Source organism: Suncus etruscus, chromosome 14 (assembly GCF_024139225.1).
Source record: "Suncus etruscus isolate mSunEtr1 chromosome 14, mSunEtr1.pri.cur, whole genome shotgun sequence".
NCBI classification, from domain to species: domain Eukaryota; kingdom Metazoa; phylum Chordata; class Mammalia; order Eulipotyphla; family Soricidae; genus Suncus; species Suncus etruscus.
Genome location: NC_064861.1, coordinates 83,268,101 through 83,280,721, shown reverse-complemented (window position 1 = coordinate 83,280,721; position 12,621 = coordinate 83,268,101). Strand labels below are relative to the sequence as shown.

General features: G+C 46.6%; 1 protein-coding gene across 1 annotated transcript; it reads left to right on the top strand.

The window, feature by feature from the left end:
- Positions 1 to 1,612: 1,612 nt before the first annotated feature.
- Positions 1,613 to 10,068, top strand: LOC126028511 (galectin-4-like). Its single transcript, XM_049787476.1, has 9 exons — positions 1,613 to 1,657; positions 2,695 to 2,783; positions 3,541 to 3,745; positions 4,709 to 4,843; positions 9,006 to 9,044; positions 9,206 to 9,235; positions 9,466 to 9,554; positions 9,682 to 9,847; positions 9,922 to 10,068. Exons 1-9 carry the CDS (start codon positions 1,613 to 1,615, stop codon positions 10,066 to 10,068), a joined length of 945 nt encoding a protein of 314 aa, XP_049643433.1.
- Positions 10,069 to 12,621: the final 2,553 nt, after the last annotated feature.

The window sequence follows — 12,621 nt, the reverse complement described above, 5'->3', positions numbered from 1 at the left end:
GTGTGGTTCAACAACACCCCACCCCCCAAATAAAACCAACCAGACTGTAAAATTCACATGTGAGCATTTATCTACTAAGCATGGATGCCAATGTCCCATGAGCTCCAACTGACAGTCATTGAGCTTTTCTGATAATCCACTTGATCTACTACACAGTGCTGGTCCCACCACATGAATTTTTGTGGACTCAGGTTGGAGCAAGGATTGCTCTTTACAGGACCAGGAAAGTTTGTTTCAGTGTCTTTCCTGGCTTTCTAGGAATGTCACCTTGAAAGGAACTTCAGGAGAAGGGGAATAATGAACTACAATGCCTCTATTCAGAGGAACTTATGTTGCACAGGGACAAGGAGAGAGATTCGCATCTGTTCAGAGGACAGAGATTTCTTCAAGAGGTTAAGGCCAAGGACCCACATGTCCTGTGTCTTCTGCTGCTGATTCTCCAATGTAAAAAATATGCACAGGGGGTTAACAAAGTTGGGTTTATCATCAGGCTTTTCTCAAACTACCCCAAGTAGAGTTTCCTGTAGTCTCAGAAATGGCCTATGGCAGTGCTTCTCAATTAATTTCTGCCATGCCCCCCTCGGAAGAAGAAAACATTTTTCGCACCCCTCATGCGAATGTAAATAGTACCTTTATTAAAAAAAAAAAACTACTTGATGGGGGCCGGAGATATAGCACAATGGTGTTTGCCCTGCAAGCAGCAATACAGGACCTAAGGTGGTTGGTTCAAATCCCGGTGTCTCATATGGCTCCCTGTGCCTGCCAGGAGCTATTTCTGAGCAGATAGCCAGGAGTAACCCTGAGCACAGCCGGGTGTGGCCCAAAAACCAAAAAACAAAAACACAAAAAAAATCCCACTTTAACCTGCAAAACAAAAATATATAAAATAATTTGAGTTGATTTTTTAATCAGAGGTGATTCTGGATGAATGGCTACAATGAGCACATTTTGCAATGCATAGCTGTTCGAAGTGGGGTTTGAAGCAGGACACAGCAACTCTTAGCTCCAGAGACCTACAGAGACATAAACATGGGGCTTAGCTTGTTATGACAGTGTTTGCGAGGTCAAACGTACCCCCTTTACGGAGAAGCACTAGCCTAGGGGAAGAGGCTTGGCCTTTGGCCTTTATTCTTGAGTCTTTTAACCAATCTCATCTCCACCTTTAAAATTTCTTAAAGCTTCTTTTCTTAGATGTCCACCATTCGCTGTATAATGTCTTGATTTCTATACCTTGGTGGTGATTTATTTTCTTCATGTCCCAAGAGTTTACTGTTGCATCTTCATGCTTTGGGATACATAAGAACTGGTGATTAGCTAATTCTTAAAAGCAGGGATCCTCTATCTGTTTGCCTGCAACACTTGGGGCACCCGCAAAAGATAAGGCTTTGGATTCTATTATAACAAAAGGAAATGGTAGAATATTAGGTTATAAGGAAACTGTTCTCAGGGGTGACCTTCACTCAGAAAGGTCTTGGGGTGTGTTAGAGAGGGTGCAGGAGGTGGAACTTTCTGGACGAGGAAGCATATAAGAGTCAGCCCAGCTGCCATGCACCCTATCTTCACTTCTGCAGCATTGCACCAGGACAAGCCGCCTCCGAGCCCAGCCTCTAAAATGACTCTTGTCCCTGCACCCGGCTACCTTCCTATCTACAACCCGGTGAGCTATAAACCCAGGCCCTGACCTGGAATCATCATGAACTCCCTTCCCCACTCACCTGGTTTCCTAGCCTGAAGCTTGGTGGTGTCCCTGAATGTAGGGCCCTAGGACTTGATTTAGTCCTTACAAATTTCTCACTCATAATGCTGAATCCCTTGCTCCTGACGACTCCTCACCCATGGGGTCCCTTCTCCTTGTGAAGAGATTTTCGGGTGCTCCTCACTGTAGTGGCCCACAACTGAGCCTAAGCAGTTAAAGACAGAGAGGAGAAGAAAAGAAGTAGAAACAGCCTTTATGTTATACATCTCCTGAAGTCTGCTGGGGTTTTGAGACAGAGAGACAGAGATAAAAAAGAGGAAGGAAAGGAGAGGGGGAAAAAGGGAATGAGAAAAGAGAGAGGAGACAGATCACTGACTGAAGAACAGGAGAAGGAGGCCTAGAGTTGGGGGTTGGAGAGTCAGGAGAGAAAGGTGGAGCAAATTGCTTATTGCTGATGCTGTCTATCAGGCGCTTATGGGGAGTGGGCTGGAGGGGGACCCAGACCTTTGGTACCTGCCACCTGGCAGCGCTGCTCCAGTATTAACCTAAACCACCAGCCCCACCCCCAACTGCCAGGCTCTCCCTTTTAATACTTAAGGCAATTTTTATTACAGAGGGAAGTGGCCCAGTCTAGGGAGCATGGCCTAATCTAATTGCCATTGGGAGGGGGAAGTCATTACTCCTTAAAGAAACATTGCTAGGAACCCGGAGAGATAGCACAGCGGTGTTTGCCTTGCAAGCAGCTGATCCAAGACCTAAGGTGGTTGGTTCGAATCCCGGTGTCCCATATGGTCTCCTGTACCTGCCAGGAGCTATTTCTGAGCAGACAGCCAGGAGTAACCCCTGAGCACCGCCGGGTGTGACCCAAAAACCAAAAAAAAAAAAAAAAAAAAAAAAGAGAGAAACATTGATAGTAATTCCCTTCAATACATACACTAACACATATGAAGGACGGGGCTGTCCCGTGCTTGGAGGCCCTGACCCAGAGCCTTTCACAGATGCTGCCCTTCAAGAAGGCCATCCCAGGCGGCCTGCATGTGGGGATGGCCATCTACATCGAGGGTGTGACCAACAAGAACCCGATAAGGTGAGAAATTCTTCACTGTGGTAATACTCCTCCTCAACCCTAGAACTCCTGGAGGGACCTTTTCACCAAAGAAAACTAATCAGTCAGCATGAGAAGCTAGAGAAGGGGTACTGAGCTCCTTCGTGTGGCAGGATTTTATGGAGAGAAAGCATTGGTGCAAAGACCAAGGGTCGGGATAACTACTCATGAAGACCTCTGGGTTTTCTAATGAGGAGAAGGTGCTCTGATTATGTCAAACCTCCATGGGGTAGGGTGCCATGACCACGGAGAGTCAGGAAGTCCTGAGCTATGAGCACTTGGGTACTGGAACAGTGTCTGTTCCATGAGTTAGAGTTGGGGATGGCAGAGATTAAAGAACTGAGAGGGGGGCCTGGAGAGATAGCACAGCAGCGTTTGCCTTGCAAGCAGCCAATCCAGGACCAAAGGTGGTTGGTTCAAATCCCGGTGTCCCATATGGTCCCCCGTGCCTGCCGGAGCTATTTCTAAGCAGACAGCCAGGAGTAACCCCTGAGCACCGCCGGGTGTGGCCCAAAAACAAAAACAAAAACAAAAATGAACTGAGAGGGGCCCTGGAATTCTTCCCCTTCTACCTGTGGGGCTCAGGGTGCTGCCCCCACTGATCTTGATCAATACCTTCATTCACCCTGTTCCATCACTCTAAGCCACCCAATGGGACAGAGACAGGTCCTTGGAGCTCTAGCCCAGGTTTGTAACACTGGCTTGGAGACTTAGGGAACTGGCCTCTTATCTTCCCCAGGTTCACAGTGAACTTTGCCTTGGGAACAAAACCAGAAGCCGACATCGCCTTTCACTTCAGTCCATGCTTTGACAGGAAGGACCAGGTGGTCTTCAACTCACTGCAGTCAGGCTGCTGGGGCAAAATGCAGATGAAACACAGTTTGCCCTTCAGAAAGGGAGACTGCTTCGAGCTGTTGGTGATGGTCCTGCAGGAGCATTACAAGGTCAGAGCTGGGCCAGCTCCCCTCAGGCAGCCCCTTTCCTTCAGTCCCTCAACTTCTTTTGTTGCTTACACTTATTTTATTTTATTGTTTTTGGAGGCTCCCCTCTTTCTGGTTCTGGGACCATTGTATCTAGACTCTAGAGGATCAAAGCCAGGATGCCTACAAATACAACATGAGCTCTGGCCATGGAACTATATCTCCATCCTCACTTGGTTAAATTTTTTTTTCTTCCTGTCCCTTTGTGGCTCTGATATTTGGGGTTGTCCTAGATTGAAATGCACACAAATGATAGTCATTTTGAGGGTGGAATGGAGATTCAAGCCAAAACCTCATAGTCACCAGCATATACTCTAGTGCTGAACTACATTCCAGCCGTTATCCCCTGTACACCAATTTTCCAGAGAGGATTCTTAGAGGATATGTAAAGCATTCTGGGTCATAGAGTCTATGTTACAACTAGACCCCAGGGCTAGTGTACAGGGGAGAAGGCACCAGCCTTCATAGAATTGTGGCAGTGCAAATCCCAGCAGCATATACTGTCCCGGAACACAGAGCCAAGAGTAGCTCTTGAGCACTGGGTTATGGGATCCTCTTTCTTACCCCTCAAAACAAGAGGACCTAGCCCTGAAAATTCAGACTGGGATTCTTCCTGATTTATACCTAACTGTGAATTCTATGGGCTCTCATATGCCACTTCTGAGCTGTTCCTCTTTGGGTGTCTAGTTAGAACTTAGGCTTCAGACATGCAGAGCATATTTTCTTCACTCAGTCATCTCTCCACTACCCATATGAGGTGAGTCTTGATGTCAATTGGACCTTAGCCCTGTAGACTCAAGGCTCTTACTTTGGGTCCTCAACATAGCTTCCCCCATAATTCTGCCTGCTAATGTTCCCAATACTTTGCTCCCTGTTTTTACCTTCCCAAGGTCCCATGTTGTCCTTGACTTTCCACTTGTCAACCAGGTGATGGTGAATGGAAATCCTTTCTATGAGTTTGTGCACCGGATGCCCCCCCAGGACGTCACCCACCTATATGTACTTGGAGACCTGACTCTCCAATTCATTGGCTTCTTTGACTGCAGTCTCAGCCCCAGCCAGGTTGGCAGTTTCTCTCATTGACTATATCTTGTCTTTTCTTTCCTTACTGAGAAGGGACCACAGATTCATAAATCAGTCCTTGAAATGCCTACTGTTCCCCCACCCCAATTTTTTAAAAAGAGGATGGAAAGAGAAGCAGGGGAGATCATTAGGAGCACTGGAGGCAGGCAAAGGGTTTTATTTTTTATTCTATTTTATTTTTTGTTTTTTGGATGTCACCCAGAGGTGCTCATGGGTTTCTTCTGGCTCTGTGCTCAGAAATTGCTCATGGCAGGCATGGGGAACCATAAGAGATGCCAGAATTTGAATCACCATTCATCTTGAGCTGACTGCATGCAATGCAAACACCCTAATGCTGTGCTATCTCTCCAGCCCTAGGGGCAAAGGGTTTTACGAGATGAAATGAGAGAGGTCAACAGGTTAGAGAGACAAAAGAGAGACAAAGACAAAAAGAGAGAAAGAAATGGGGAGAGGCTGAGCTCAGGAATTACACTTCCTGAGAAGGCAGCAATGTGCTAGAGGGTGTAAAAAAAGGGTGATGGGTGCCAAGAATTTCCAGGTGCACAGTGGTTAGTAGCAGAATGGAAGGAAAGTTGAGTTTAGAGATATGGTGTGAAGGGGTTCCAAGAGTGGGTTCATATCGGAGGAGAGGGTGGTTTTGAAAGTCCAGCACAGCAGAAAAACAGAGATAGGCCAAGAGTATTGGGACCTTTTATGGTTGTGCTTGGGTCACAACCAGCAATGTTCTGGTACTCTTCCTGATTCTGTGCTCTGAGGTCACTCCTTGGAACTAGGGATGACTGTGAGGCCTTGAGCATCTGAGGCCTCTGTTCAGCCTATTGAGGTTGACCTTGGTCCCTAGAACAGCCCTAGTCTAAAGAGTGGGATTTATTCGGAGAGCTCAAAGAGATGGAGACAGGCTATATGCAGACGGCTGATTTCCCCCCAGTATCACATGGCTCCCCCCACTCAAACACAGCAGAATCAGAAGTGGTCCCCAGAGCATTTTCAGGTGTGGTCCCCAAAGAAAACAACAAAGGCAGTCACTCATTGTTTACTATTTGTTCATTGGTGATCCTTAATGGGGCAGGTCTGTGGCTAATGAGCCGCAGTTGTCTGAGCATAAGGGATGGTAGAGTTGAGGTTGTCCTGGAGGGAACCCATCATGTCAGCCATCTATACATTCCGGGTGTCCCTCTTGGCCTCCTTTTTACTCTGTGTCCACAATGTGAAGCAAAAAAAAAAAAAAAAGATTAATTATGGAGGTGGATGGTGGTGAGCTGGTTGGACAGGTCTTTCTCCTCCATGCGCCTTCAACTCCCAGCTGGTGGGATCAGGATAGTGGCGATAAAATGATCCATATCAATCAGGTTTCAGAAGACATCAGCTTTATTCAAGGCCTAGTCACCTAGGCTAACCATTTAAGCAGCCTATCCCAGCTGCCCTGTCATCTTAACATGTTTCTTCTCCCTCAGCTCTCCTTCTCCTTCTCTCTTCCTGAATCTCTCTCATCAATCACCCAAATACTCTTCCTGCCCCTGAGTTAATCCTCTTGATACCTCCCAAAGACCCCTACCAGAAATGGGCAGGTCTTACCATCAGGTAAGGTTATGTAGAAGATGGGAGTGGGGTGACAACGGTGCACATGGTTACCCCTGTGAATCCCCTAAGTTTTTGATGTGGGGTGATGTGTTGCAATTCAGTCCTTGATGGGGCCAGAAGGTGATAGGATGGAGGATGAGGTCTTTCTCCTCCAACTCGAACCACTCATCTACCACCCTGTTCAGTTGGCGGATCTGAGTGTTCAGGATAGCGGCAGGTAGAAAACTCACAGGCAGTCAGACTTCAGGAGATATCAGCTTTATTCAGTGGATAAGGCTAAAGAAGAATTTGTCTGAGAATGACCCCTCACCTTCCTCAGACCCTTGCTGTTTATACACAAGAATCAGGTACCACCCTAGGGTGGGAGCAGAATACCAAGTAAGGAATAATCCAATATACTATCACCAGGTCACACCCTAGGGTGGGACACAATTATTGATTAGGGTAGGATAAGTAACCTAACATCTCCCCCTTCCTAAATATAAATGAAGGGTAGTAAGCTTTTGTATTCCTGGCTCCACCTTTAGCCAAAGGCGAAAACCTTAATATTCCCATAGCAACAAAGTTTAAATTGTAAAATTAACGTATCAGACCTTTCCATAAACATAACTTTTCTTCAAAATATACCTGTAGGGCCCGGAGAGATAGCACAGGGTGTTTGCCTTGCAAGCAGCCGATCCAGGACCAAAGGTGGTTGGTTCGAATCCCGGTGTCCCATATGGTCCCCCGTGCCTGCCAGGAGCTATTTCTGAGCAGACAGCCAGGAGTAACCCCTGAGCAACGCTGGGTGTGGCCCAAAAACCAATATATATATAAACCAATATATATATATACATATATATAGAATATATATATATACCTGTAACTTAAATTTTTCCTAATGCTTATTTAACCAAGCACTATCCTGGAACTTCCTTGTTCCTATTCTTTTTAATGCTATTTAACCAAGCATTTTTTCTTGGAACTTTGTTCCTATTAATCTTTCCCTAAACACAAGTACAAGAACATTTACACAGAACATACATTTCGAAAACAGGCTATAGTAAAACATTATGTAATTAGGAACATTACTTATGGGAAGCTATAAAGCACGTTGAAATCAGCAAGAAAATGACTTAGATCAAGAGATACACCTGAACCGAGTTAGATGCAGGCGGTTTTAAATCAGATCTTTCAGTTGGGCTTCACTGTTTTCTCCTTTCTTTTTTTTTAATTTTTATATCACCACCAAATAGTCCAAACATGAATACGCTGTGGACTTCCCCACTTCAACCATCAACAAATTGTCCAGATGTGAAAAGTCTGTGGGCTTTCCCATTTTTACCCATCACCAAATTGTCCAGACACTGGGCTTTTCCCAGGTCGCTCACTATGTGGCTTTACTTTCGTGGTGTCCTGGGCCCCACGGCTGGGTCCGGGCGGGAGCCACTAGCGCAGTTCCACTCGCCTGGTCTGGATCTCCGCAGCTACAGTCTGTCAGCTCTCTGCACCACCTGGCCGCTGAGTTTCATTTGCTTCTTAGCAGGAAGGGAGCAGTCCAGTGCTTTTTGCTGAGAGTGATCCACCGCCTGTTGCCGCTTCTGCTGCCAATGCTTGGGCTATCACTGCGGGTGTGTCTGGTTGTTCAGAGGTAGGGTGGTCCGAGTTGAAAGTCGGAAATTTCAAAAGTCGAAACCCATGTTCAGGCTGGAGGTCATACTCAGGATATCAGTCCGTTTAGAGAAGCTTTTTTCTTCCTGGTCCTTTTCCAATTAGGGCTCTCCATCAATCTCTGAGTAGGTTTTTGGAAAAAAGGACTTTTTGCAGCAAAGTCTAAGTCTTGGACCTCGGATGGGGTGATCCAAACTTTCACCTCCCCTCCGTCACTGGTCCTTCTGCCCCCCAAAGGGGTCTTGGTCATCTTTAAAAGTGGCTCCACATGGCTCAAAGTTTGGGGCTCACTCCAGCTGAAAAGAGCCAAAATCAAACACAAGAACAAGAATCTCACTATGCTGTCTTGGTCCAGGGTTCAGGTCCATGTTAGGGCACCATATGTTGCATATCAGTCCTTGGATAGGGCTGGATAGTATGAGATGGAGAGGCCTTTCTCCTCCAGCCCAGGCCATACATCTGCAAGCCACATTAATCATTCAAAAAGGGCGGATGTTGGGTTACTGACCCTACCCTAATCAATAATTGTGTCCCATCCTAGGGTGTGACCTGGTATATTGGATTATTCCTTACTTGGTATTCTGCTCCCACCTAGGGTGGTACCTGATTCTTATGTAAAAAACCAAGGGTCTGAGGAAAGCTGGGGATCATTCTGGGACTCATTCTTCAGTCTTATCCACTGAATAAAGCTGATATCTACCCGCTGCTATCCTAAACCCTCCAACTTGCAGACTGAACAAGGTGGCAGACAATTGATCTGAACTGGAGGAAAAAGACATCACTCCATCATCATCCACCTTCATCCAGCCCCATACAAGGACTGATATGCAACAGTGATGTATTTCTCTTTGATGTGGGGTTCCATTCCTGATTCCCCTCATGATTTCTGTCTTCTCTGTTTCTCTTGTAGGCTGCTTTAAGAAGCAACCTGCTTACCTGTAACCCGCCAGTAAGTGGAGGGTCATGGACCATGGGGGTCTGGGATGGAAATGTGAGGCTTCATGACCAACTCTAAGTGGAGCTCACCAGCACCTCGAGAAATGCTGACCCATAGAGATCTGGTGTAGACATTTGCTGACAGTTCTACTCTTTCTCTTCTTTCCTTGACAGCCAATGCAGGCACCTCCCGTCTTCAACCCGGTAAAATAGCCCCTGGAGCTTTGTGACGGGTGGTCCAGTGGTAGGCAGAAACTGATGGAAGGTGGGAGGCTGGTTTGGGGGTGCTCTGAGAAAGGAGGATATAGTGTAGCTGAGGGAGAGGGGTATGAAGGGGTGAAAATGGAAGGCTAGGGGGTCTCTGAGGAGCAGTGGATACCCCACTCTGGTGTCTTGTGATTCAGACATATGGGGCTTCATACTCTCATCCACAGCCAGTGCCATATGTGGTGAATCTGCTGGAGGGCCTGATCCCAAATAAAACCTTCATTATAAAGGGCGTTGTTCTGCGTGCAACCAGCAGGTACATATCAAAGTGGACATGGGGATCAACAGTATCAACCCCAAAGTACAGTTTTCAAGATCCTCCTCACTTGAGGAGCATGTGCTGACCCCTGAGTGCTGACTTCCAACTTCTTCTCTGCCTCCAGTATTGCCATCAACTTCCGTGTGGGAGCCACGGGGGACATAGCCCTGCACATCAACCCCCGTATCCAAGAGGGTATTGTGGTGAGGAACAGTTTCCTGAATGGCCAATGGGGACCTGAGGAGACAAGCATCTCCTGCAATCCCTTTGTGCAAGGACGGCCCTTTGACGTGAGTTCTGATCTCCTCCCCTGTTCCTGGAAATGCTGCACATCCCCCCAACTCACCTTGCCCTTCTTCTGCAGCTATTTATCTGTGCCAGCCCCTATGGCTTCAAGGTGTTTGCCAGTGGCCAGCACATCTTTGACTACCAATATCGGATGTTTGTCTTCACCACAGTCAACATGCTGACAGTCGATGGGGATGTCTCCTTGTCCTACATCCATGTCTGAGCTGCACCGAGGGAAGCCAGAGAGGGACACCCCCCCCCAGGCCATGCACCTTAGTCTGAGGGTGTCTTACCAATGTGTGTGTATGTTTCTTTCAAATCAAAACGATTGGAGTTTCCCCTGTAATCTGTGGTCAATCTTTGTTTTGGTGCAAATCAAATAAAATATCATTTGAAAGTACTTGTTCATCCAGGCCTGCTTTTGTGCCATATTCTAGTGAAGGTTTAAATTCTCTAGAAGGGCAGACATTTTGGGGCTTCCCCCAGCTTACTTCAACCTGGGAACTTTGATCTTCTCCAGCATTAATCCCTTGAAGGCGTGCCTCGGCTGAGGTGTGTCTTTTCGGCCGGAATTGTGGATAAGAGACTCTGCTGGGCCCCTTAAGCTCAGCAGATATTTTGGGGCTTCCCCGGGCTTGCTTCAACCTGGGAACTTTGATCTTCTCTGGCATTCATCCCCTGGTGGCTTGCCTCGGCTGAGGTGAGTGTTTCTGGGCCGGAGTTGAGGATAAAGCTGACTGCTGGGCCCCTTAGGCTCGGCAGACATTTTGGGGCCTCACCCGGCTTGCTTCAACCTGGGAACTTTGATCTTCTCCAGCATTAATCCCTTGAAGGCGTGCCTCAGCTGAAGTGTGTCTTTTTGGCCGGAGTTGTGGATAAGAGACTCTGCTGGGCCCCTTAGGCTCGGCAGACATTTTGGGGCCTCTAAGTCTAGAACATCCAAATTTCTTTTCATAAACTTCTCTAAACAAAATCCAAAGAACATTCCTGCAGATAATACAGTTTGAAAGCATGCTGCTACATAAGGTACACAATAAAACATTACGTATAGCAATTGGGAAACATTCAGTAGGATAGCTGAGAACTTTTAAAACTCTAACATGCCTTTACCCCAGAATTCTTCAAATTAATATATTAAACCATTAAAGTTAGATACAAAATTTTCTGCTTGCAGTGGGGTGTAGAACAAAACAGTAAACTCCATACAGGCATAACACAATTTAACCAGCAATATAGTGACTGAAAAAAATATGGTCAAGTGATAAGCCTAGGAAAAAGTTAATTTTTTGGAGGTAACTCAGGTGCAGGAAGTTCTGAAAGCAGCTTCTTCTTGACTGGTCATCAGCTGGTCTTGGTTCTTCCATCTTCTCCATCTTTACCTTCTGTGTTAAGCTGCCAAGGCCATCTGGGCTGGAAAGTCTGATAGTTCCAGAGCTGAAATCTGGGTGTGGGAAGCGGCGACTGCCTGCTGCTGTTCCCATTTCAACAGGACCCTCCCCTGGCTTCTTTCCAATCAGTGATTTCTATAAGTTTCTTCAGATTGGGAGGCTGAGATCCTTGAAAAAGGCACCTTTGGTAGGAGTAAGGTTGGGTGCCTTGGCCTCTGGGGATGTGCTCCAAGTTTTCAGTTTCCCTCCCTCACTGCTAGTTTCTGAAGGAGCCTCCACCATATTCAGAACAGGCACCATATAAGCCAATATTCTGGACTCTTCATTCTTAGTTCAGTACAAAAAACCCCAAGATCACCCACTAAGAGTCAAGGCACTCACCATTGCTGAGGTTTTCTTGAGTTCTCAGGTCCTGTGTCCATGTTCAAGCACCATTTGTTGATTTAATATAAAATATAAAGTCTAAAGTCCACTGTCCATGTGTTTGGGTGAGTTCTTTTTTGGCACAGCATGGCCCAACACCTTTAGCTTTTTTGGCCAGCAGGTCTGAAGATTGCAGGAGAATGGCAGAGAAAATATCACAAGCATCCAGTTGAAGTTTCATCAAAGTCAGCCAGCATTATTTCATGGCTTTTTCTTTGCCATGTGCCTTTCTGCTCTCCTTTCTTGCTGCTTTCCTCTGGCTTTCTACTTTTTACTCTCTTTCTCTCCCCTCAGCCAGACTCTTCTACCTGCCCATTCAAGCTGTAGGCTCTTCTGATCATTCAGGTGGGTTAAACAGGAATTTGGGGGCGAGGGGGATATCCATATTAGCCCTGTAGACTCAAGCCCTGACTCTTGGTCTACAGCATAGCTTCCCCCATAATCCTGCCTGTTAATGTTCCCTATACTATACTTTCTTTTTGTTTGTTTGTTTTTGTTTTTGTTTTTGTTTTTGGGTCACCCCTGGCAGCGCTCAGGAGTTATTCCTGGCTCTATGCTCAGAAATCGCTCCTGGCAGGCTAAAGGGACCATATGGGATGCTGGGATTCGAACCACTGTCCTTCTGCAAGGCAAAACCTTACCCCCATGCTATCTCTCCTGCCCCTCTATACTGTACTTTCTACTTATACCTACTCAAGGTCCCATGTTGTCCCATGAAAGTCCCATGATTTCCCCCTTGTCATCCAGGTGATGGTGAATGGAAATTCTTTCTATGAGTTTGAGCACCGGATGCCCCTCCAGAAGGTCACTCACCTGCATGTACATGGGGACCTGACAGTCCAATCCATCAACTTTATTGACTGCAGTCCTAGCCCCAGGCAGGTGGGAAGTTTCTCTCATTGACTATATCCTGTCTTTCCTTTCCTTTCATTGGCTAGTTTACTGAGAAGGGACCATGAATCCCT

Excerpts from the sequence above, each read along its gene's own strand:
- LOC126028511 (XM_049787476.1), top strand. The coding sequence starts at position 1,613 with ATGACTCTTGTCCCTGCACCCGGCTACCTTCCTATCTACAACCCG. Across the intron at positions 1,658-2,694 it reads ACCTTCCTATCTACAACCCG|ATGCTGCCCTTCAAGAAGGC; the intron begins GTGAGCTATAAA and ends AGCCTTTCACAG. Across the intron at positions 9,045-9,205 it reads TGCTTACCTGTAACCCGCCA|CCAATGCAGGCACCTCCCGT; the intron begins GTAAGTGGAGGG and ends TTTCCTTGACAG.